The sequence below is a fragment of the Schistocerca piceifrons genome, chromosome 6 (assembly GCF_021461385.2).
Source record: "Schistocerca piceifrons isolate TAMUIC-IGC-003096 chromosome 6, iqSchPice1.1, whole genome shotgun sequence".
In the NCBI taxonomy this organism is placed as follows: domain Eukaryota; kingdom Metazoa; phylum Arthropoda; class Insecta; order Orthoptera; family Acrididae; genus Schistocerca; species Schistocerca piceifrons.
The window spans coordinates 292318295-292344985 of NC_060143.1; the positions used below are offsets into that span (position 1 = coordinate 292318295).

Consider the following 26691-nt stretch of genomic DNA (forward strand, 5'->3'; position numbering starts at 1 on the left):
CAAAGATGAATAGTTATCGAGACAGGCAATATTTATTATTAGGCTTTGCGAACAGTCTTTAAATCGGTTTTTAATTCACATTCACAAAATATTTCGTAGTTGCTCATATACACTTCAGTTACATTGTGTGAAAAGAAGATCACATAAACCACCACAAATATGAAAGATCTTACGTTATCATTTTTCTCCTCGTGAGTGCTACGAACATAATGAATAAATGGTAATGCGCTTCGCAGTGACTTGCAATACTTGACGTAGTATGTGCTAATGTAGCCGTTGTGATGGTGTTGCGTCTGTCGATAATTAGCTGTAATGCTCAAATTTGAAAGTGTCTCCCCGTATCTGTCTACTTACGGTATAGATTTTTTTTGTTTGCATAGGAAAAAAATTCGCGTGTACTCTTACTTATCAAACTTTAACCGAAAAAATAGAAAACATAATTGTTGCTTGCCATCCATTTTATCTCTATAGGGTAACGCAGTACAAGAATTTCTGGTATGTCATTATTAGTACCTAGGTACAATAAGAGAGGTAAGTGTGACAGATTTGGAGTTAGCTCCAGCTATTTTTGTACTTCCGAGCAGCAATACGCCGTCGTTTGTCAACTATTCACGCTCGGTTCCTACCTGCAAAGTGACGTAACGTCGCGCATTCACGAAAGGGGCGTGAGGGATAATCGTTGTTGTTAGTATGTTGACGAACTAGAAAGAAAGGGAAGCTTGTAATAATTCAAAATAAGTTGTTCCGCTGAAAAAATTCGTAAAGCAAATAATTGGACAGTTTGAATTCGAAACGAATTATATGCTTTCGCTAAGAATAAATATATCATATTAGGGTTTGGCGTTAGAGTTGTCAAAACTGTTTCTTGTGCTCAGTAAACCCAACTGCAGGTTCTTTTTTTTTCTATTTAGGGCGAACATATGAGTCGTATGGCAGGTGTAAAGTATAATTCGCATGACAGACCTTAAAAATATCTGACATTCGCAAAGTGAAAATAATTTTAAAAATTGTGTGATATACGAAAGAATGGGATGGTTCGTTTAGGACCGGTCAGCAATCTTGAAATAGTGACAGCCAGCAGCCAGACAAAACAGAACTTGTAGATAGCAGGGATGACACTCTTTTGAAAGCAGTTGTAAGAATCATGCTCGTCTCGTAGCCATAAACATTGGCCACAATTGTTTACCATATCATGACAACTGGGCTCCGTCATATCGCCACTGAACCAGCCAGTTTAAGCATCAGATACCTTGGAATGGACAAGAAAAGAAGTCCTCAATTCAGAAACAAGATGAAATCAGTGACTGGTGGAGCTTCTGACTCTGTGAGTAATCTTTGTTATAAGATTAGAGTTGTTTCAAAAATTGTTTTTTGTGTCGTTATTTGTTGTTGTGTTTATATTTTGATATAATATGTCTACTGTTACAATAATGACTTTCAACGTAAGCACTTAGAGCTATTCCCATGTAATGTTTTAAAATTTGTGTAAACATCAATGTTTACTTTTTGGGCATCACTTGAAGGAAAGGAAAGCTTTTAGTTAGCTGCTAGCAGTTCTGGCAATTGTTATTCAGATGACTTAATTGTGATTGTCTTCCTTGAATGTGAAGCATTTTAATTTTCCGCTGCACTTATCATCTTTCTTTTTCCTGTGTCAGTGTCTAGATATCCTCACTAACACCATCTACAAGAAGCTATGGATTTTTAGGACATCTAACAACATTTTTTAGCGCATGATTTTAATTATTACAGCAGACTGTATGAACATTAGTAGTTAGTTTTAGGTAGCTGAGACTGGTCAGTGAGGAAACTGCAATTGATTGAAGAATTTTATGCAGATTATGTGGAAAAAAATGTTGCTTTAATATGTAATGCAATCAGAATTTAACACTTACACCAATTTCAGCAATCCATACTCATCTTTATCTTTTTATATGACTGTAAATTTATTAGAGTCATGGTTAGGGACTGTTAGTTTGCTGTTTCATTGCTGTGCTGTATATATATTTTGTGTGTGTGTGTGTGTGTGTGTGTGTGTGTGTGTGTGTGTGTGTGTGTGTGTGTGTGTGTGTGTGTGTGTGTGTGTGTGTGTGGAGAGAGAGAGAGAGAGAGAGAGAGAGAGAGTGTGTGTTTTGTAACTGATATCTTAGATGCCATAGGCTATGTGACATGTGAATACATCAGTATTCTTTTGATATGTAGCTCATCAAGTGAACATGTTAAAATAGAAGTTGGTGAGTATGCTGATAAATAATGTGCCAGACGCATTCCAGGTAGAACATTCTTGACTGGTTGGAGTTCCTACCATTGGGAGGTACATGCTCTTCTTTCATTGTCTTTTTGTATATTTCTCCCACTAAATAAATGAAATAGTCTTTATTAGTATTTCAGCATGTTTTCCATGCTGTCGGCTTTCTAAGTGAAAGTTTTACATTTATGTATATACATTTACACACAAATGCGTACACATAATGATAAAATTCTCTCAAGCTTCCAGCCACCTAAAGTGGTTAAAGACCCACAAGCTCTTGGCTGAGTGCTTCTCAGTCATTGCAAGTGGTTTCTGCTGCCATGCTTACATTGCTGTGCCACTGCCTATGATGTCAACTGGTGCCCAGTCCAGTGCTCTGTAAAATAATGTTTCTGGTTGCAAGACCACCATGTCTGCTTCAACTTCATTGGCTGTATTGTCAGAAATTTTTATCTCCATCACTTATTTTATAATGTCATTCCAGAAACAATTTGTCCACGTGCTCTGGAAATCAAACACCAAATTCCATTTGACAAAAGTCTGTTATTAAACGGATAATGGTTTCTGGGACTGTGTTTTAAAACAGGCGATTGAGATACAAACTTCTGACTATACCCTCAATAAATACAGCAGTTGCCGGCCAGAGTGGCTGAGCGGTTCTAGGCGCTACAGTCTGGAGCTGTGCGACCGCTACGGTCGCAGGTTCGAATCCTGCCTCGGGCATGGATGTGTGTGATGTCCTTAGGTTAGTTAGGTTTAAGTAGTTCTAAGTTCTAGGGGACTGATGACCTCAGCAGTTAAGTCCCATAGTGCTCAGAGCCATTTGAAAGACAGCAGTCCAGTTAAGTACAGCTTGGGATTCCACCATTGGAGTTTTGAAGTGGGTGCAGCAGTCTTACAACCGAAATATTACCTTATATTGCACAGAACTGGGAATCAGTGACATCACAGGTGAAAGTATGGTGTAAGATTGGCAGCAGCAACTACATGGCAGTCATTGCGTGGCAGTGACCAAGGAACAGCCAGCTGAAAGCTTGTGGGTTCAAACAACTTGCCGCAGCAAGCGTAAGAGAAATTTTTGGTATATATTGCCTCAAAACCATACATTTGTACACATACAAGTTATTCTCGTTTGTGTCTAGCTACACAGATAAACCAAAACATTATCATCATGTGCTTAATGGTGTGTTGGTCCACTTTTGGAGCACCATACAGAATCAATTCCATGTGGCGTGGCATCGAGAACCCCTTGGTAGGTTTCTGGAGGTGTATCGCACTAGATGTCTACACGCATGTAACACAATTCCTGGAAACTATGGGCCGGTGGTCTGTGGGCACAGAGCTGCTGCCTGATAGCATCCCAGATGTGTTCTGTAGGGTTCAGATTAGGCTAATTTCATGGCCATGACATCATGAGTCGAGTATACTGCTTCTCAGAACACTGTAGCATGATTCTGGTCTTCTGATGTGGACAGTTATCCTGCTGGAAGATGTAACCACCGTCAGGAAAGACATCCTACATGTAGGGACGCAGGTGGTCTGCAATAATATCCACATAATCCACAGCTGTCAACATGCCTTCAATTACTACTGCAGGTCCTATGGAACCCTACGTCTATCCCCAACAGCATAATGCTGCCCACAGTGTCATGTGTCTGTGGCACGATACATGTTTCGAGCAGATGTTCACCTGAATGATGGCATGTCTGGGCATGACAGTCAGCCTGGGGAGAAACAAGACATGATTAGTACTTGCTTTGACACTTGATATAACTATTGTGTTGTTGGGTGACACCATAACGACACATCATTTTTGAGTCTGATTGTCTTTACCGAGGGCTATGTTTATAATCATTCGACATTGTTAGCTAAGTGTGTGAGTTTCACTAATGAGGTATTTTGATTTTGCATGTTTTTGTGTGATGTATTTGTGTTAGTGATGTGTGAATTGGGGGGGGGGGGGGGTGATGTGGCTATGTTTTTAATGTGAATTTATTTGATTTTTATTGTAATATGCATGTTACAAAGGTTTGTATTGGTTTGTATAAAAATTGCAACTGGTGGTGATGCAGGTTTTCATGAATTTTTGGGATTTTCTTGTTAGTGTGTGATGATTGACTGTGGTAGCTATGTTTTGTGGATATCGCTTTACCATTGTTGGTTGGGTTACATTTTTGATGTTAGTTATGGGATTGAATGTTGGTTTGTTGTACTGCAGACTTCCATTCATATAGATAGGGTAATTGAAGACTTGGATAACAAACTTAATGATTTTGAGTGTGTTGGTTTTTAGCCCTGTGGGCTGTGTTATAGCTACAGTATAAGTGAAGTGAAATTTGCGATATCAGGTTTTGGATTTGTGTTGGTTCACGGTATCAATGGCTTTTTGCGAGCTATATAGGTAGAGGAAATATGCAGTACTCTATTTTTGAGTTGTGTATGGGTTCCTGGTATTGAGAATTTCATTTGAGCTGTAGAGGTCATGTGGATTTATGATACTGATACATTTAGTTTTTGCAAATTTTGGTTGTATTGAGTGTTGAGAATTTTGTGTGCTTGATTTTCTGGATTAATATTTGTTTTGGAATGATGTTGTTATTGTTATTTTTGTATATTTAATTAGTGCCTGCCAGAAGGCAGGCCAGTTGTTCCATTAGTTTCATTTTACTGCTAGAGTTAAATATTTCACATCTTATAGATCTTCTGCTTCGATTATTAATTTAAATTTCACATCTTATTTATGTTCATCCGCAGCTGCAATGAATGTCGTCATGCCTGCTGTAGTGCATACTCATGACATAAGGATATCTGTCATCTTAATGTCATCACAGGTCAGAGCAAGCAAGTGGAAAAACAACTTTGGCAGCCCCCAAGGCTCTTCTGCTGTGGAGCCCGATATTCAACAATGCGTGATGCACGGTGTGGTCTCTTTTCAGATCTGCCATAGTATTGCCTACAATCCTTCTTTACATTGTGGGCAAGCCTTCATGTTCTCTGATGAAGCGTAGACATTCAACACCATGTTGCCTGCTAATGGTTTTACTGTTGTTAAACCACTTTTCCATGGATCCTCATGACAGTAGAATATAAACAGCCAACCAACTTTGCTGTTTCTGAGCTGTTCTTTCCCTGGCATCAGGGTCCATAACAATATCCCCTTTGTCAAAGCTGTTTATGTCAGTGGGTATCCCCATTAGTGGCTCATATTGGGAAATACGGAAGCGTCCGATCCCGCCCGTCTGCTTTGATCCATGACGTCACAAATATGGCGGAAACAAAAACAAACACACACACTTTCCACAAGAAGCCTAATGACACTAACGGGACAAGCGCGGGAAATGGGGTGTTTTGGGTGGGGGCAAACTAAATATAAACAAATTTAGACGCCTTGCGTAGCTACAACGTGTAAGTGAAGACAGCCATGCATAATTACCCACCCACCTCCCCAGGGGTCGTAACCCCTGCAACCTATAGAAGATAAAAGATGCTTCAGTAGCTGATTAGTGTTTTTTGTCTTTTTAAAAAAAAATCTCACGGGATAGAACGAACAGATCAGAAAGATAAATATAATAAACCAAAACAGAAATTGGAGGAAACAGATAATTAAAATAAATAATTAGTGTTTTTAAATTAAAAAAAAATCCCACGAGATAGAACGAACAGATCAGAAAAGTAAATAAAATAAGATAAAACAGAACTGGAGACAGCCACACTCAAACCAAACTCCGCGCCGTCATGACGTCACACACGACAACACCCTTACCCACGGGTCAAAGCCGACGCGTGGGATCGGACGCTTCTGTTGACCCTCATATTGTTGCTAGACTGATCCCCATTCATCTATACTCCACTTATATACTTTCCTTACCACATTGCCTACCCATGATGTCACCTGGTGATATTCTACCTGATGGTGGGCAATGGTCATAATTTTTTTTTTCTCATCAGTGAACACACACAATCAAATTCATCATACACTTTTCCAATTTCACATTATATAGCTATATATTATTTTAATAAATACTTTATAAATCTACAAATTGTATGAAAAGTAATTGTTTCGTAATACATTCGTCTTCCAATAACAAGAACCCTTACTATTTATGTCTTTCACAGTATTTTGAAGGAGTTTTTCAATTGAGTAATATGCATTACTTTTAATTGAAATTTCTAATACATGCTTAAACTGATCTAGAAGCAGAATTTTACTGTTTGTGGTGGTTTTTGTATAGCTTAGCTATTTACAGCTCTTTTGTGTGTTGCTGACAGCCTTAACAATGCTACATCTATTTTACAGTTGTTTCCTGTACTGTGTTAGTGTACATCCAGTCTTGGGGTAAATTTATTTATTTATTTATTTAGTCCTTCTAATCCTACATGTATAGAATATATACAAGGATATCTGACATGGTTAAGTCTTTGCTACATTAAGTATTGTTTGTATTGCATTCCTGGGACTATATATTTAAGTACTTGCGCAAAGAATCATATATGCAGTAAACATTAGAGACAACGTACAAAGTAGAATACTCTTAATGCGTATTTATTTTTGTTGTTTGGTTTGTAAATTCTCTGTCAGACTGTAAATGTAATGACCAATTAAATATACCTTTAGTTCAGCCTTAAAACTACTGAGTTCACTTACTGGTTTAATATGGTTAGGCACATTATTGTAAATTTTTATCCCAAATTGTAGAGTGCCTTTTTGACACAATGATGTTCTAACCTGCTTCATATGAAGATCAGATTTTTGTCTTGTAATGTATATCTGTATAACTTCATTTTTAATAAGATATCTGGCTGTCTATCAATATATTGTCTTATGAAAACTGATGTTTCATAGATAAAAGTGCAAGGAAGTGGAAGAATTGACATTTTCTGAATATGGGTGTGCATGCCTTCCTATTGTTTACCCCTTCAGTGATTCTTAATATTCTCTTTTCATCCTAAAAAGTTCAATATTTGTTGTTGCATTGCCTCCAGAAGATTATGCCATATTTAATTTCAGAATGCACATAGGAGTAGTATGCATTTAACAGGCTAGCTTTGTTGCAACAACTTTTTTTTTTAAAAGATCCTCATCAGGTAGCAGGCTTTATTTAGTTTTCTTTGCAAATATTCAATATGTACCTCTCATTTTGTGTTGTTCTGGAGCCAGAATTTATTTTCTATCATGTTAGGCAGTTGTGTGTATATACAGACTTGGGGATGTAATTTTTTGTGCCATCTTCATACACAGTTTTATCATGATGAATTTCCTAATAATGAAACCCCATATTACATTTGTGAGAGAAAGAAGACACATTGAGGCAGAATAAGTAAAATTTTCCTAACAGTTTTTTAGTTTATGTAAAAAACAGTATGTGAGAAAGTTTACAACTTAAACATGCTGTAAGTTCATCCTGTGAAAGTGTTTGGTCTGTTACGAGACCTAACTTTTTTCACAGTGATTCTCTTTTTTCTATTAGATTAATATTTGACAAAATTGAGATAATGCAATTGCTGTACAAAGGTCTATCATTGATGATGAATTGCAGTAAAGTATGAAGACATACCACAGCAACACCTATTTATTGAAAAGTTAAATTACGTATGTGCTGCATATAAAAGTGCAAGTATCAAGAATGCCTCAAAATTAGCTTCCTGAAGATTCCTGCTCTCTAATGCAATTTTGTGAAAAGAATTTCAATTCAAATGAAAAGCTGATGGAGGTTTCATTAACAGGAACTTAAACTGAGGCAGCAAATCGAAAGGAAAAAAGGCCAAACTCATATTTTAAATGTTGGTTTACAAAGATAAATCTGTGGGTACTGGCCCACTTTAATTATTTCATTGTTGCAAAGATGAGTGATACAGATATTAATGTCAGTGGCTTTTGAAATAGCTAAAGTTGAACAAACTCAACAGCTTTGTGGAATTCCCATAAGATTCTGTACAGAATTTGCATCAGAGTTCACCCCCCCCCCTTTTTTTTACCCATAATGTATCATAGATGCTGTGAACAAAAAAACTTTGCCCAGTAGCTACATGAAAGTATAGGTCAAGCAGAAATGACTCACAATTAACTATAATCAGTATCTTTCACATACATCTGTTGCAGAGTATTAGAATATGAGCTCATACATAATGAACTGTCTTGAACAGCATGACCTCCTCATGACAACTAGCATGTATACCACAAACATCATTCGCGAGGAACCAACTTGTACTTCTGTCATGTCAGATAGATGCAGTATTTCTTGTCTTCCACATCTGACTTAGTACTATACCAATATTTTTACATCTATACTTTGCAAACCTCTGTGAAGTGCATGGAAGAGGGTACAGCACCTTGTACCACTTATTAGGATTTCTTCTCATTCCATGAACATATTGACTGTAGGAAGAATAACTATTTATATACATATGTGTGTCCTGTAAATAATCTAATCTTGTCTTCACAGTTCTTATGTGAGTGATAAGTCATGAGTTGTAATGTATTTCTAGAATCATCATTTAAAGCTGGATCTTGAAACTTTGTAAATAGGCGTTCTTGGGATTGTTTACTTCCATCTTCATAAGTCTGCCTGCTCAGTTTATTCAGTGTCTCTGTGACACTCTCCCTTGGGTCAGACAAACTATGACCATTTGTGCTGCCCTTATATGTATACATTCAATATCCCCTGTTAGTCCTATGTGGTAGGGGTCCCACACGTTTGAGCAATATTCCAGAATGGGTCACATGAGTGATCTTTAAGCAATCTCCTTTGTAGACTGATTGCATTGTCCCAGTATTCTACCAATAAACCAAAGTCTACCATCTGCTTTACCCATGACTGAGCCTAAGTGATCATTCCATTTTATATCCCTACAGTGTTACACCCAGGAATTTGTAGGAGTTGGTCGATTCCAAATGTGACTCATTGATATGGTAGTCATAAGATGGTATTTTTTTTTTGTTTTGTTTTGTAGACTGCACAGTTTTACATTTTTGAACATTTAAAGCAAGTTGCCAGTCTTTGCACCACTTTGAAATCTTATCAAGATCTGACTGAATATTTATGCAATTTCTTTCAGACAATACTTTGCTGTTGATAATGGTATCATTTGGAAAAAAAAAAAAATTCTAAGCTTACTGGCTGCAAGGTCATTAATATACAAAACGAACATAAAGGATTCCAAAATACTTCCCTGATGCACGCCTGAAGTTTCTTCTTCATGTGGTGATGACTCTATATCCAAGACAAAATGCTGCATCCAACCTGCCAATAAATTTCAGTTCAGTCACAAATTTCACTTGATGCCCTGTATGATCTTACTTTTGTCAGTAAGTGTATATGTGGTACTGAGTCAGATGCTTATTAATGAAGGTATGTTCATATAGGCCTATAGGGTATCAAACAAAATTTATGACTGGAATGAGGATTTTTTGGTGGGAAAGATGGAGCGTGGTATCTTGGCTGGAGAGTTGTCATCAACAGTTATGACTAAAATATCAGCGAGTCGTATTTGTAATCAGTCAGTTCATACAAATACCCGAGTTTAATATTTTCAAACTGGAAAATCCAGGATGGAATGTATTGGGTTTAATATTTTTTTTTTTTTTTTTTTTTTAAGTGTGTGGGTTTTCTATGGTGGAAGTTGGTGAGTTGGCGTGAGTGAAAAGTGAATCTCCCAAAAGTGTTTCCTGGAGGTTCATCCGACATCAGCTGGGTATTTGGTGGCAGGTGCTGAGGTTTCGGATGTTTGTGCATGAAGAGCAGTGGTGGCACAGCCACCTGTATCTGCATATAGCTCAGAATGGTGGCAGGAGGACCTTGCAGTAGTTGCATACTTGGGCTGGTGGTGGTGGTGGTGGTGGTGCTGGCTCAGGTGTAGTCCGATGTCTCTCAGCGCAACTAGGTCGTAGGAGAAGTTGGTTGGCTGTCAGCCTGGTGTGGGGCAGTGGAGGCATTTGGGCATGAATCCAGACCTGCATCTGGCTGGTGGTGGCTGGAGCTAGCATATTCCACACTCGGCCCATCAGTGCTGCAGCAGGACCACCTGGCAGGACAGTGGATTTGTAGCAGCCTTACAGTGGAAGATGATGCTACAGTGGACACAGACTTGGAAACTCGCTGATTATTGGCCTGGTCGGACACCTCATATTCATATGTGCCAAAGTAGGTTTGTTGTTGTGTGGCCGCTGCAAATGTCATCTACACTGTATGCCGAGGTGTGACTGGATGGTGACAGACCGACAAACAGGCTGCAGTGCAAAAGCGAGCATAGTGATGTGATGATGTGCCAAAATATGCACCAGTGGGCCTTCTTATGTTAGGCTCCTGCTGTCTTGGAGGTGCTGAAAAGCATGAAGCTGCAGCCAATTGAAGGTGGATACCTACTATTCCACAAAAGCCTAATTACTGAGTTTCAGGAACCAGCTTTAAAACAGTAATCTAGGCGTATACTATAACCCACTATGTGTAGGATTGCAACTAGGAAGACAGGAATAGACAAATTACAGTACGGAGACATTCAGGAAATAATTCTTCCCACTTTCTGCAAGTGTAATGAACAAGTAAATGTCCTTGTAACTAGCGCAATGGCAGGTACTCTCTCCCATGCACTTCACAGTGCTTTACAGACTATGGATCACGATGTAGAGAACAATGTGATAAGAATTGATAATTCACTCTCTGTGCCCAAATAATCGTGGAACCTGCCTGTTGTGAGGATCATCATCATTACAGGTGGATCTCTCTCACCATGGGGTCTTAGTGACCTGCCCTTCCTTTTTACCATTCCCAAACCTACACTTGTCTCATCCATCATGAAGGAAATATTGGTTCCAAAAAGTAAAAACTGTCACCTTTACTTTTATGCAGAGTGTCACAGGAGGAATGATCAATATTCACAGATATGGCAAAAATGATCATTCAAAGCGAAAAAGTTTTGTAAACATTGGCTCTAATATGCATACCTTGAGAACATAATTTTTTAGCCATCATTGGTAAAAACCACCACATTGTAGCTGTGTTCTTGCCAAACTAGTAATGAATAAATCCCAAAACTATTGAGCTTTAAGTACTTCTGTAACTGTGCAGAGCTATGCTAGCTTACTATTATTTCACCCATGACAAACTCCAGTGCTCTTATACACTTGTTACAGTGCAGACATCAGTGTTTCTCTGCCAGAATTTTTATAACACAGTGATTTATTTGAACAAAGATTGTTTTGGCAATGATGTAGCATTTGTCAGCTTAAATACAAACATTCACTGTTTAAACACAAGCCTTCATATTTAGCAGTGCTATTATCATCAGATTTTTTTTGTTCTAATGTTATAGGAATTATGAGGCAATCAAGGTGACTTTTTTAATCACATTGTGTACTCTTAGACTTACTATGAATAAGGATGTGTACAGAAGTCACTCGTGAGTATAAACTGTTGCTTCTGCAGTTATTGTATTCAGCAGTTCCTTATACATATATGTATATTTGCTGAAACAGAACATTTGTCTCTGTACTGTAAGAATGGAACTTATTACACTGGGTTCACTATTCATAAGATTTCATCCCAGAATATAGGTAACCTACAGTAAAGGTAGCCAACGCTTTTAGTTTATTTTTGAAATTATAATGCTTCCCATTTGCTGTGTTTTGTTTGTGCTTTTTTATCAGTAGCATATAAGCTGCACTCTGAACCTTAGACCATGATGCAAGGTTAATGAGGCAAATATTTTTTTTATCTCATGTTGTACTTGTGTGTATCACAGGGGCAATCTGATAATGTTCACTGACCTTTGTAAACATGTACTCTATCATTAGCTCCTCCCTACACTTCCAGGGTTTACACAAATCTGATGTGACCCTTTATCAAACTAAATATGATATTCATAACATCAATCAACTATGCACTGGATTTAAACTTTCATTTAAAAGTGTTAACAGTCTCAGAACTGAGTTACTACACTTTCCTTTTCATCTGCATATCAAAGGGAAAGTTGCCTTGTATGTTGTTGTTCTCATCCTGATTTAAATAGTTATTTCTCATGTTCTATGTTTCGTGTGTTTAAACACAAGCATCCGTGTCTGACAGCATCACTATTCTCATTTTAAAATCCAGTAAATGCAAATCACATTAGTTAAACTTAAAGTTTAGAGAGGAATTTGTCTGGATGGGTGTAGTGTGTGAAGTGTGATATCTTGTTTGACTGATTTTGGGTGTGTCTTCTCACTTTCTATTCTACCTCCATTTTCATAATTAAGAACTGTATTTGTGTCAGAAAAATTTCATTCATGTGATGCAGCATCTTATTTTACACTTTTATGTTAATATGTGTACAGACAGTTCTAAATTTTGACAGTCGTGCAGCTTTATGTTCCTTTCATGTGGTCTCATGTTAATGTATGTCTTCATTCGTTCCACAATACTGAAGCTTCTCCTTGATGGTATCTTCGGTACACACTGAATGAATGAATGAACGGGCGAAAACAGCTATTCTTGTTCCTACTGGGAACTTTCTTCAAAGTGCTTTACTCTGCTAGCAAATAGTTTAAAACTGTATGCTATGTCATGTTTAAAATAAAATCTGTAAATTGCAGCATATCTCCACTATTTTGTTTAATAAATAAATAACCACCACAGAAAGTTGTATTTGTTGTTGTTGTTGTTGTTGTGGTCTTCAGTCCTAGGACTGGTTTGATGCAGCTCTCCATGCTACTCTATCCTGTGCAAGCCTCATCATCTCCCAGTACCTACTGCAGTCTACATCCTTCTGAATCTGCTTAGTGTATTCATCTCTTGATCTCCCTCTACGATTTTTACCCTCCACGCTGCCCTCCAGTACTAAATTGGTGATCCCTTGATGCCTCAGAACATGTCCTACCAACTGATCCCTTCTTCTAGTCAAGTTGTGCCACAAACTCCTCTTCTCCCCAGTTCTATTCAGTACCTCCTCATTAGTTATGTGATCTACCCATCTAATCTTCAGCATTCTTCTGTAGCACCACATTTCGAAAGCTTCTATTCTCTTCTTGTCTAAACTACACTCCTGGAAATTGAAATAAGAACACCGTGAATTCATTGTCCCAGGAAGGGGAAACTTTATTGACACATTCCTGGGCTCAGATACATCACATGATCACACTGACAGAACCACAGGCACATAGACACAGGCAACAGAGCATGCACAATGTTGGCACTAGTACAGTGTATATCCACCTTTCGCAGCAATGCAGGCTGCTATTCTCCCATGGAGACGATCGTAGAGATGCTGGATGTAGTCCTGTGGAACGGCTTGCCATGCCATTTCCACCTGGCGCCTCAGTTGGACCAGCGTTCGTGCTGGACGTGCAGACCGCGTGAGACGACGCTTCATCCAGTCCCAAACATGCTCAATGGGGGACAGATCCGGAGATCTTGCTGGCCAGGGTAGTTGACTTACACCTTCTAGAGCACGTTGGGTGGCACGGGATACATGCAGACGTGCATTGTCCTGTTGGAACAGCAAGTTCCCTTGCTGGTCTAGGAATGGTAGAACGATGGGTTCGATGACGGTTTGGATGTACCGTGCACTATTCAGTGTCCCCTCGACGATCACCAGTGGTGTACGGCCAGTGTAGGAGATCGCTCCCCACACCATGATGCCGGGTGTTGGCCCTGTGTGCCTCGGTCGTATGCAGTCCTGATTGTGGCGCTCACCTGCACGGCGCCAAACACGCATACGACCATCATTGGCACCAAGGCAGAAGCGACTCTCATCGCTGAAGACGACACGTCTCCATTCGTCCCTCCATTCACGCCTGTCGCGACACCACTGGAGGCGGGCTGCACGATGTTGGGGCGTGAGCGGAAGACGGCCTAATGGTGTGCGGGACCGTAGCCCAGCTTCATGGAGACGGTTGCGAATGGTCCTCGCCGATACCCCAGGAGCAACAGTGTCCCTAATTTGCTGGGAAGTGGCGGTGCGGTCCCCTATGGCACTCCGTAGGATCCTACGGTCTTGGCGTGCATCCGTGCGTCGCTGCGGTCCGGTCCCAGGTCGACGGGCACGTGCACCTTCCGCCGACCACTGGCGACAACATCGATGTACTGTGGAGACCGCACGCCCCACGTGTTGAGCAATTCGGCGGTACGTCCACCCGGCCTCCCGCATGCCCACTATACGCCCTCCATCAAAGTCCGTCAACTGCACATACAGTTCACGTCCACGCTGTCGCGGCATGCTACCAGTGTTAAAGACTGCGATGGAGCTCCGTATGCCACGGCAAACTGGCTGACACTGACGGCGGCGGTGCACAAATGCTGCGCAGCTAGCGCCATTCGACGGCCAACACCGCGGTTCCTGGTGTGTCCGCTGTGCCGTGCGTGTGATCATTGCTTGTACAGCCCTCTCGCAGTGTCCGGAGCAAGTATGGTGGGTCTGACACACCGGTGTCAATGTGTTCTTTTTTCCATTTCCAGGAGTGTATTTATCGTCCATGTTTCACTTCCATACATGGCTACACTCCATACAAATACTTTCAGAAACGACTTCCTGACACTTAAATCAATACTCAATATTAACAAATTTCTCTTCTTCAGAAACGCTTTCCTTGCCATTGCCATTGCCAGATTTTATATCCTCTCTACTTCAACTATCATCAGTTATTTTGCTCCCCAAATAGCAAAACTCCTTTACTACTTTAAGTGTCTCATTTCCTAAGCTAATTCCCACAGCGTCACCCGACTTAATTCGACAACATTCCATTATCCTCGTTTTGCTTTTGTTGATGTTCATCTTATATCCTCCTTTCAAGACACTGTCCATTCCGTTCAACTGCTCTTCCAAGTCCTTTGCTGTCTCTGACAGAATTACAATGTCATCGGCGAACCTCAAAGTTTTTATTTCTTCTCCATGGATTTTAATACCTACTCTGAATTTTTCTTTTGTTTCCTTTACTGTTTGCACAATATACAGATTGAATAGCATCGGGGAGAGGCTACAGCCCTGTCTCACTCCCTTCCCAACCACTGCTTCCCTTTCATGTCCCTCGACTCTTATAACTGCCATTTGCTTTCTGTACAAATTGTAAATAGCCTTTCGCTCCCTGTATTTTACCCCTGCCACCTTCAGAATTTGAAAGAGAGTATTCCAGTCAACATTGTCAAAAGCTTTCTCTAAGTTTACAAATGCTAGAAATGTAGGTTTGCCTTTCCTTAATCTTTCTTCTAAGATAGTCGTAAGGTCAGTATTGCCTCACGTGTTCCAACATTTCTACGGAATCCAAACTGATCTTCCCCGAGGTCGGCTTCTACCAGTTTTTCCATTCGTCTGTAAAGAAGTCGCACTAGTATTTTGCAGCTGTGACTTATTAAACTGATAGTTCGGTAATTTCACATCTGTCAACACCTGCTTTCTCTGGGATTGGAATTATTATATGCTTCTTGAATCTGAGGGAATTTCGCCAGATGGTAGAGTTTTGTCAGGACTGGCTCTCCCAAGGCTGTAAGTAGTTCTAATGGAATGTTGTCTACTCCCGGGGCTTTGTTTCGACTTAGGTCTTTCAGTGCTCTGTCAAACTCTTCACGCAGTATCATATCTCCCGTTTCATCTTCATCTACCTCCTCTTCCATTTCCATAATACTGTCCTCAAGAACATCGCCCCTGTATAGACCCTCTATATACTCCTTCCACCTTTCTGCTTTCCCTTCTTTGCTTAGAACTGGGTTTGCATCTGAGCTCTTGATATTCATGCAAGTGGTTCTCTTTTCTCCAAACGTCTCTTTAATTTTCCTGTAGGCGGTATCTATCTTACCCCTCATGAGATAAGCCTCTACATCCTTACATTTGTCCTCTAGCCATCCCTGCTTAGCCATTTTGCACTTTCTGTCGATCTCATTTTTGAGACGTTTGTATTCCTTTTTGCCTGCTTCACTTGCTGCATTTTTGTATTTTCTCCTTTTATCAATTAAATTCAGTACCTCTTCTGTTACCCAAGGATTTATACTAGCCCTCGTCTTTTTACCTACGTGATCCTCTGCTGCCTTCACTATTTCATTCCTAAAAGCTACCCATTCTTCATCTACTGTATTTCTTTCCCCCATTCCTGTCAATTGTTCCCTTATGCTCTCCCTGAAACTCTGTACAACCTCTGCTTCTTTAAGTTTATCCAGGTCCCATCTCCTTAAATTCCCACCTTTTTGCAGTTTCTTCAGTTTTAATCTACAGTTCATAACCAATAGATTGTGGTCAGAGTCCACATCTGCCCCTGGAAATGTCTTACAATTTAAAACCTGGTTCCTAAATCTCTATCTTACCATTATATAATCTATCTGAAACCTTTTAGTATCTCCAGGGTTCTTCCAAATATACAGCCTTCTTTCATGATTCTTGAACCAAGTGTTAGCTATGATTAAGTTATGCTCTGTGCATAACTCTACCAAGCAGCGTACTCTTTCATTTCTTAGCCCCTATCCATATTCACCTACTATGTTTCCTTCTCTTCCTTTTCCTACTGTTGAATTCCAGTCACCCATGACTATTAAATTTTCATCTCTCTTCACTACCTGAATAATTTCTTTTATCTCATCATACATTTCATCTATTTCATCATTATCTGCAGAGCTAGTTGGTATATAAACTTGTACTACTGTAGTAGGCGTGGGCTTCGTGTCTATCTTGGCCACAATAATGCGTTCACTATGCTGTTTGTAGTAGCTTACCCGCACTCCTATTTTTTTATTCATTATTAAACCTACTCCTGCATTACCCCTATTTGATTTTGTATTTATAACCCTGTATTCACCTGACCAAAAGTCTTGTTCCTCCTGCCACCGAACTTCACTAATTCCCACTTTATCTAACTTTAACCTATCCATTTCCCTTTTTAAATTTTCTAACCTACCTGTCCGATTAAGGGATCTGACATTCCACACTCCGATCTGTAGAATGTCAGTTTTCTTTATCCTGATAACGATGTCCTCTTGAGGAGTCCCCGCCCGGAGATCCGAATGGGGGACTATTTTACCTCCAGAATATTTTACCCAAGAGGATGCCATCATCATTTAATCATACAGTCAAGCTGCATGCCCTCAGGAAAAATTACGGCTATAGTTTCCCCTTGCTTTCAGCCGTTCACAGTACCAAAACAGCAAGGCCGTTTTGGTTAGTGTTACAGGACCAGATCAGCCAATCATTCAGACTGTTGCCCCTGCAACTACTGAAAAGGCTGCTGCCCCTCTTCAGGAACCACACATTTGTCTGGTCTCTCAATAGATACCCCTCCTTTGGGGGTGCACCTACGGTGCGGCTATCTGTATCGTTGAGGCACGCAAGCCTCCCCACCAGCGGCAAGGTCCTTGGTTCGGGGGGGGGGTTTGTATTTAGTGGAATATTTTTCTTCATACATCATGCTATAAACATTACCGTTGCTTCTGTTTAAAATTCATCACCCAGTGCATATAATTAGAAAAGTCTTAAAGCCAGTATTATATATCCAGTGCATATACTTCAAAAATTCTTAAAGCCAATATTACAATGAGGAAGATACTCCATGAGATCATCTCTTGATTAACAGTCAACTGTGTTGTACTATGATAATTGCATTCTTCCAAAGTCTGGGAAGTTTGATTCAATCAGTTTGACTGCATTTATAGTTTGATGAACATCTCAGAAAACTGTGTTTCACAGCATTCGCGGAAAGAAACTGTTAGTGGTAAAACACACAAAAATCTAAGTATGTGGAGAGATCAATGGAGAGCAACATAGAGCCAAAAGTAGAAAAGGGTTAATGAGAAGTTTCTATTTGCCACCAACTCAAATCTTTTCATCAATATAAGTTCTGAAGATCTTCAGTGAAGTTTCCATTCACTGGATAAGCTTTGTAGAATATATCTACATCTAAGTCTATACTCTGCAGGTGAATGGTAGAAGGTACACTCCATTGGCCAGTTATTTGGATTTATTCCTGTTCCATACATGTATGGAGCATGGGAAGAATGACTGTTTGAATGCCTCTGTGCATGCAGTAAGTTTTGTAATCTGATACTCAAGATCCCTGCGTGAGCGATACGCAGAGGGTTGTAGTATATCCTTAGAGTAATCATTTAAAGCTGGTTCTTGAAGCTTTGTTAATAGATTTTCTCAGGATAGTTTACATCTGCCATCATTTCAGTGCCTTCAGTATCTCTGTGACACTCCCCCATCAATTAAACAAACTTGTGATCATTCATGCTGCCCCTCTCTGTGTAGATTCAATATTCCCTGTTAGTCTTATGGGTCCCACACACTTGAACAGTATTCTAGGTGGGTCAACAAGTGATTTGTAAACAGTCTCTTTTGTAAATTGATTGCACTTCCCCAGTATTCTACCGATAAACTGAAGTCTACCACCTGCTTTACCCAAGGCTGAACCTTTGTGATCATTCTGTTTCATATCCCTACAAAGTGTTGCATCCAGGTATTTGTATGAGTTGGCCGATGCCAGTAGTGACTCTTTCAATTATAGTCTTAGGGTACTATGTTTTTTTCATTTTGTGAAGTGCAAAATTTTACATTTCTGAACATTTAGAGCAAGTTGCTAATCTCTGAACCATGTTGAAGTCATATCAAGATCTGACTGATATTTATGCAGCTTCTCTCAGGAATATTTATGCATCTTCTCTCAGCTAGTGCTTCATTATAGATAACTGTATCATCTGCAAAAACCTAATTTTACTATTAATAGTGTCTGCAAGGTCATTAATATATGACTAGAATAGCAAGGGTCCCAACACACTTCCCTGGGGCATGCCCAAATTTACTTATACATGGCTATCCATCCAAGCTAACATGCTGTGTCCTCCCTACCAAAAAGTCCTCAGTCCAGTCACAAATTTCACTTTATACCGCATGTGATTGTAATGACAACAAGCATAGGTGTGGTACTGAGTCAAATGCTTCTCGGCTTCTCGGAAATCAAGAAACACTGCATCTGCTGCATCTGCCTGGTTGCTTAGATCCAAAGCTCTCAGTATATCGTTTTAGAAAAGTGTGAATTGAGTTTCAGATGATCAATGTTTTTGAAAACCGTGCTGATTGGCATTGAGGAGGTCATTCTGTTCAAGATACCTCATTATATTTGAGCTCAGAATATTTTCTAAGATTCTACAATAAATTGATGTCAACGATATTTGGTGGTAGATTTGTGGACCACTGCTACTACCCTTCGTGTACGGGTATGATATGCGTCCTTTTTCCAAGAACTGGGCAGTGTTTTTTGTTCAAGGGATGTACTATAGATTATAGTGAGAGAGGAGCTAACTTCACAAATTCAGTATAGAATCTGACAGCTGATAACGAAAAAGCAAGCAGAAATGTCCCTCATTTGTACTTTAGACTCTGTAGAAGACATACACTACAAAAGTGGAGACCACATCCTGCCAAATATTCTGCAATCTCCAGATGCAAAGGAATAGGATGGTATTGTAATTATTTGTTTTTCTTTTTTGAGTGTCTGAAGTAAGAAAAAGAGGATTTATACTAAAGTCAGTTTAAGACAATTCTGAAAAAGTTTGAAGTTAAAAAAATGAGTGTAAGCAAATCAAAGACGAGATATCAAAACTGAGAGAAAGAAACAAACAAACATTCACTACTGACAAAATTTTTGTTTTGAAACACTTTAAATACAAGATAAATCATATGCTTCTTGGAAATGAGAAAAAAAAGTGCTTTGCAAAACAAGCTTTCCATGAAAGAAGACAGCTGTTAGTAAAAAAAAAAATCTTTAACAAAGAAAAGACATGAAAGTTGTCAAGACATTCATCTATAGTACATGTGGCTGTGTAATCAGGATACTGTTGTTGAAAGATGGTGCTTAAAAGTGACAAAAATGTGGCTTTGGAGAAGGCTAATGAAGACTCACATAACAATAAGAAAGTGTAATGAGTTACCAATTCAAATAAACTTCCTAGTCCTTCAGAGAACATGTGTAGGAATATTTCTGTAAATAGTAGTATTGGACCATGTACTGCGCTGAACAGTGTTTTCATTGTGCTTAAGAGAGAAGTGACATTTGGGAAAGCTGTCACCGTTGTACATTCATAAGATTTAGGAAGGGTTAATAAGTTCACTTAAATCAAGAAATACTGCACAGTGGTATGCTTCTCACTAGGATTACTAGAGGTGACCAAATAGATCAGTTCTTAAATGCCGAAATACTTCATGAATCCAATTTGGTATCATAACCACATACTGCACTGAGTTACAGCAAAGAAGTGGTCTTCTGTAAACATCTCGGTATCAAAGCACTGGGCTGTATGTGGGAAAGCATATGGTTCCAACAAACTTAAGAACATTATGAAGCAACATTTTCATTGTTCCATTGTTACTGGAGTGAATTTCTGCAAGATTTGTTTGCCTAAAAGTCAGTTCACATGTGCCAAATGCAATGTGGTGTTTGAAGTGCCAACAATTGGGAAATGTGACACATATGGGGGGGAAAAAAAGGTTAGTGTTTAACACTCCTTTGGCAATCAGCCGTGCACTTTCAAAGTAACTTAAGTGATCTAGGAAAAATATGGAAACCTAATTGTTGATGGACATAGAGGGATGTGAGCTGCCATTTCCAAAATTTGTGTCCAGTGTCTTAACCACTATACCACCCGCCTTGGTGCATTGGAAGGGTGAACTTACTTGTGAGGGATATGGTTTTGCAGCACTTTTCACATACATAATGTTATGCCCCATCTTCATATGTAAACTGCTGTGAAAGCTGTGCATCTCGAAGCAAAGAATGACGAATTATGTTGAGGAGAAGAAAAGTCAAGGAATAAAGGTTACATCACATACAGGGAGTATATCATCATTTAAATTTATAAAATTATTTGCAACATGTCATCAACTTACCCCAAAGAAAAATTTTGGCATGTATGTGGTGATATGACTATCCTTATTGACCTGTGAATGTAGTTAAAGAACTGGGTCCCTTGATAAAAAGTACGAAGTCTAAATCATAAAAAGCAATGATGTTGTTGTCTTCTTCAGACCAAACACTGGTCTGATACAGCCCTCCACACTAGTCTGCCCTGTGCAAGCATATTCATATGTGTATAACTATCACAGTGTACATCCATGTGACCCTGTGTACTGTAGTCAAGTCTTGGTCTCCCTCTACAATTTTTATCTCCCACACTTCCCTCCATTATCAAACTGGCAGTTCTTTGGTGTCTTGGGATGTGTTCTATCAATCAGTCCCATCTTTTAGTCAAGTTGTGCCATAAATGTCTTTTTCTCCCCACAATATGTAATTTACAGGACCAAGTAAACATTGTAAGAAAACAAAATGCCTACATCCATCCTTATGAGCTTCTTTATTGTGTAGCTATCAGTTTCAGTGCTTCAATGGACAATCTTCAGGCTATAGCTGATGCTGAAGGGGTTGTCACGATTCATATATGTGATGCATCAGTGGCCACATTACTGCTTTACACAGGCTATCTGTAACCATCATGGTTGGGCTACTGACATCACTGTTACACATAGCTAGCATAACACAGTTGTGTTGGCCACTGATGCAGCATATATATAGATTGTGATAACCCCTTCAGCATCAACTATGGCCTGAAGATGGCACATTGAAGTGCCAAAATTGGTAGCTACACGGTAAAGAAGATAATGAGGATGGCTGTAGATGTTTCATTTTCTTACAATAGTGAACAGCCATGGTTTCAAAGACCTCCAGTCAAACGGATGGACATACAAAAACAAATAAAAATTAGTCAATCAATCTCCTCTCATTTCAGTTCAATACATTCTCTCCAATCTACCCATCTAACCTTCAGTATTCATTATGCAGCACCATATTTCAAAAGCATCGATTCCCTTCTTGTCTCAACTGTTTATTGTCTATGTTGCAACTTCCATTTGAGGCTACCCTCCAGATAAGTACCTTCAAAAAAGACTTCTTTACATTTAAAAATGTTTTTGACAATAGCAATCCTCTCTTTTTCAGAAATGCTTTTATGTGTTTTATACCTTCATTTCTTCAGCCATCAGCTGTTTTGAAGCCCAGACAGCAACATTGCCTAATTTAATGAGAGTACCTCTTCATTACCCGTGTTTTATTTTTGTTGATGTTCATCTTATAACATCTTTTCAAGACATTAACCATTCTACTCGGATGCTCTTCTAAGCTCTTTGCTGGAATTAAAAACACATGGACAAACATTACAGTTTTTGTTTCTTCTCCCTGAACTTTAATTTTATTTCCAGATTCCGCCTTGGTTTTTTCCACAGCTTGCTCAGTGCAAGGATGGAATAACTTCAGAAGTGTGCTATAACCCTTTCTCCATATCTTCTCGACTGCAATAAACAGTTTAATAATCATTACAATGCCATCACAGCATATAATAGGGGGTCAAGGAAGACCATTTGTCCGAATATGCATCTGTATCACAGTCCCCAAAGAGAGAACATTTAGCCAAAATTCCCAGTTTCAAAGTCAGCACCATTTCTTCACAGATGGTATCTAATCATCTAATGGTGAATGAAATTTTTGAAGTCTTCCTCAAAGATCGCAAAAGTGCCTATGCCAACCTGTCAAAAGTAAAGAATAACCTCACTGTGACTGATGGACAAGAGGGGGGATAAACTCAAAGATTACAAGTAAAGTGGCTCCCATACTAGAGTTGAACATTAATGTTCTCAAGATTTCTGTAGTGGAATTGAGACTCTTGTGTCTTTGTTTCCAAGAGAGTCGTTTGATAGACATAGATGCTCCCTGTTCTATGAGACTGTCACCTCCCCAGAATGGACAATGTGCCCATCATTGCCAGCCAGGATCTAATATTCCACAACTGGATACTCTCACTCAGTGCCAGAAAGATGCTGGTAGCATGTTTCCATATAAACAGCCACATAGCTGATGGAGAATTCTGTGTGAACTTCCCAACAGGTTCCTGCACTACCATTATTATCCAAAGTACGTGGGAGTTACAACTGATAGAACTCTATACTTTAAACATCACTGAACCATTCTTTATGCTTTCCCAGTGATCTGTTGACATCTTGGATGTTTGGGAATCCAGCTGGATGTTCGCATTGTTCTCGCACGATATTTCAACAGCGTGCCTCGCTGTCTTCTTCAGGTGATACCTGAGAGTGGTCCTTGGGTCAATCGAGTCCAGTATTTATGCCTGGAAGGAGCTGGGTATTCCCTAATCAGTCCGTGCTGAGTCGAGTGTTCCGTCTGGGGTCTGCGCCCGCCAGACGCAGCTACATTGGCCCTCTCTGGTCGTCGGTTTTCCGACCGCCATCCGCACCCGGCCTGGCCATTATCTGAAGTCGAGTTCATGATCTGGGCTGTGTCAAATCTGGTCTCTAGTGTCCGACACCTTGTCTCACAGCTGTTGTCTCGGTCTCCACTTCTATTTCTTGTAGAAGCGACCCTACAGAGAAAGTGGACAAAAAGACCAGGGCTCTGTTGAAGGAGATGGGCCTGCCTGAACAAGTCGTCAAGAAGCTGCATCCCAAAGTGCCAGCACCACCTAGACTGTATGGACTTCCCAAGGTTCACAAGGATGGGGTGTTCCTCTGTGACCTATTGTCAGCAATATTGGCGCAGAAACTTAACCTACTGGGAAATACCTAAAGATGATGTTGACACCACATGTGGGTAAATGTGCACATCACATCCAGAACTCGGAGGATTTCCTGCAACGGCTGAGCAAGCAACACGTCACAGACACAGACATCATGGTTAGTTTCGATGTGGTGTCTCTCTTCATACGGGTACCACTGAAGGAGTCACTTGAGCTTATTCGAGAGAAGTTAGATGGGGCTCTCCTAGACCTATTCAGGCGTGTACTGACCTCGACGTACTTCCTATATGGGGGTCAATTTTATGAACAAACAGAAGGGGTGGCGATGGACAGCCCTCTATCACCAGTGGTGGCCATCCTATTTGGGGAAAGTTTTGAAGAGAAGGCACTCTCTTCAGCCACATATCAACCCAAGTGCTTCTTTAGGTATGTGGATGATACCTTTGTCATCTGGCCCCATGGTAGGGAGAAGTTAGATGAATTCCTGCTACATCTGAACTCTTGCCATCCGAACATTCAGTTCACAATGGAAATGGAAAAAGATGGACTACTTCTGTTCTTGGATGTTCTAGTGAAGAGAAAGGCAGATGGCACATTTGGATACAGTGTGTACTGCAAACCTACAGCTACTGACTTATACCTACAAGCCAGCAGTTGCCACCATCCGGCACAGAAGAATGGAGTGCTCAAAACACTGGTCCACAGAGCACAAACTCTTATCAGATCCTGATAGTTTGGCCACAGAAATAGAACACTTATGATCAGTGTTCAGCAGTAATGGGTACTCGTCTAGAAGGCACTTCAACCTGCCAATCAGCCAAAGGATCCAGAAGAAGAACCAGAATAGGCAAAGAAGATGGCTTACCTGCCATACGCCGGACCTATCTCTGCCAAAATCAGCAGGATTCTCCAGAAATGTGACATAAAGAGCATATTTTGCCCAGTCACAAAAATTGGGGCTATGCTGGGAAATGTAAAAGATGACCTGGGGCCATGCAAGCCAGGTATTTACAACATACCATGCCAGTGTGAGATGTCATACATTGGCCAGACCACCAGAACTGTGGACATCAGGTGTAAAGAACGCCACATACATACCAGACTCAGACAGGTAACTAAATCAGCCATAGCAGAGCATTGTCTGGAACTTGGTCATTCAGTGGATTACAATGACACCAAGATTGTGACACAGACCTCAAGATTTTGGGACAGTGTCGTTAAAGAAGCCATTGAGATTAAGGTCACAGACAATCTAATCAACCGTGACTCGTGATACCGAATCAGCACTGCCTGGAATCCAGTGCTTGAGCTTGTGAAAACTCAACGCTAGACACTCCGGGATTCTACAAGAAATAGAAGTGGAGACCAAGAGAACAGCTGTGAGACAAGGTGTCGGACACTAGAGACCAGATTTGACACACGCCAGATCATGAACTCGACTTCAGAAGACAGCCAGGCCGGGTGCGGACGGCGGTTGGAACACCGGCGACCAGAGAGGGCCAAAGTAACCACATCCTGTGGGCGTGGACTGCAGATGGAACACACGACGTGACGCGGACCGATTATGGAGCACCCAGCACATAACAGAAGTGGAAATCATAGTAACAGTCATGAGACAGAGTAACCAACATCTCAAATCGGGTCTGACACACCTCAGATGACGACCACAACCGTTGAGGATGGCCAAAACGGGTGCGGATGGCAGTCGGAACATCCGCGACTGGAGGGGTCCATTGAAGCCGAATGTGGCAGGTGCGGACCACGGGCGGAACACTCGACTCGGTGCGGACCGATTAGGGAACGCCCAGCTCCTTCCAGGAATAAATACTGGACTCGATTGACCCAAGGACCAGTCTCAGTTCTGAAAATCCAGGATGGAATGTATTGGGTAGCTGTCACGCGGTTCCAGACTGAAGCTCCTAGAACTGCTCAGTCACTCCGGCTATTGAAGTGTTTGTGCATGTTGTGTTAGCTGTGTTAACTTGTGTGCTCTATAATCGATACTTCCATTGTTGTTTTCTAGATCATGTTGTTGGATAATTTCCGTTAATTTGTTCCAGTCTGCTTTGTGCAACAACAAGTGTCTGGAGTGTGATTTTGTCATTGTTTCTGAGTGTGAGTTAGTGTGTATGTTATTACATTGTTATCACTACTGATTATGTTGTCGTGTACAGTCCAGTTTGTTACGTATGCTATTAACACATTTTTTGCTACTGTAAAGTCGATATTACTGCTTGTACCATCTAGCCCTGTATATGTTTATATAGGTCCTTCCGTATTCATTACATGTAATTGTGTTTCTTGTATCAGGTCTGTGATTATGCGTCCTCTGTCATCCGTTCTGTCTGAGTTCCAGAGGGTTGATCTGGAATTAATGTCAGCACTTATCACTAATTTTTTGCCTGTGATGGCAAGCCTGAGCGGTCCATTCGGCATGTTGTTGGGCCCATCTGTACTGCACTGCACTGTGTCATGGTTGCAAAGATGGACCTCGCCATGGACATTGGGTGTGAAGTTGCGTATCATGCAGCCTATTGCGCACAGTTGGTTGTAACCAAATGCATTCATAAGACTAACTTAGAATGCAAGAGAGAGTTTAATTTTGCTTTAATGCACTTTAAAAGTGTTCTGTATGAGACTCCATGGTCTCACGGACAATATTTAGGGGATAAGCCATTTCCTGCCACACACTGTAAAGCAAATATGGAGTCGCTGACATGAGTGCATAAGAAATGCAAATATTGACTTCTGGAATTGTTTTTGGTAAAGCAGGCACTTACACAAGCTCTTTCACTTGTTGTTGTTGTTGTTGTTGTTGTTGTGGTCTTCAGTCCTGAGACTGGTTTGATGCAGCTCTCCATGCTACTCTATCCTGTGCAAGCTTTTTCATCTCCCAATACCTACTGCAACCTACAT

The 26691-nt window shown here is 40.3% G+C and overlaps 1 protein-coding gene across 1 annotated transcript in view; it reads left to right on the plus strand.

The window, feature by feature from the left end:
• The first annotated feature begins 781 nt into the window (after positions 1–781).
• LOC124802740 (oxysterol-binding protein-related protein 6-like) overlaps positions 782–26691 on the plus strand; it is a 265800-nt gene continuing 239890 nt past the window's right edge. Inside the window, exon 1 of the mRNA XM_047263723.1 lies at positions 782–1324. Coding sequence (XP_047119679.1) covers positions 1193–1324 — 132 coding nt within the window. The 5' untranslated portion in view covers positions 782–1192. The remainder of the gene's footprint in view (positions 1325–26691) is intronic.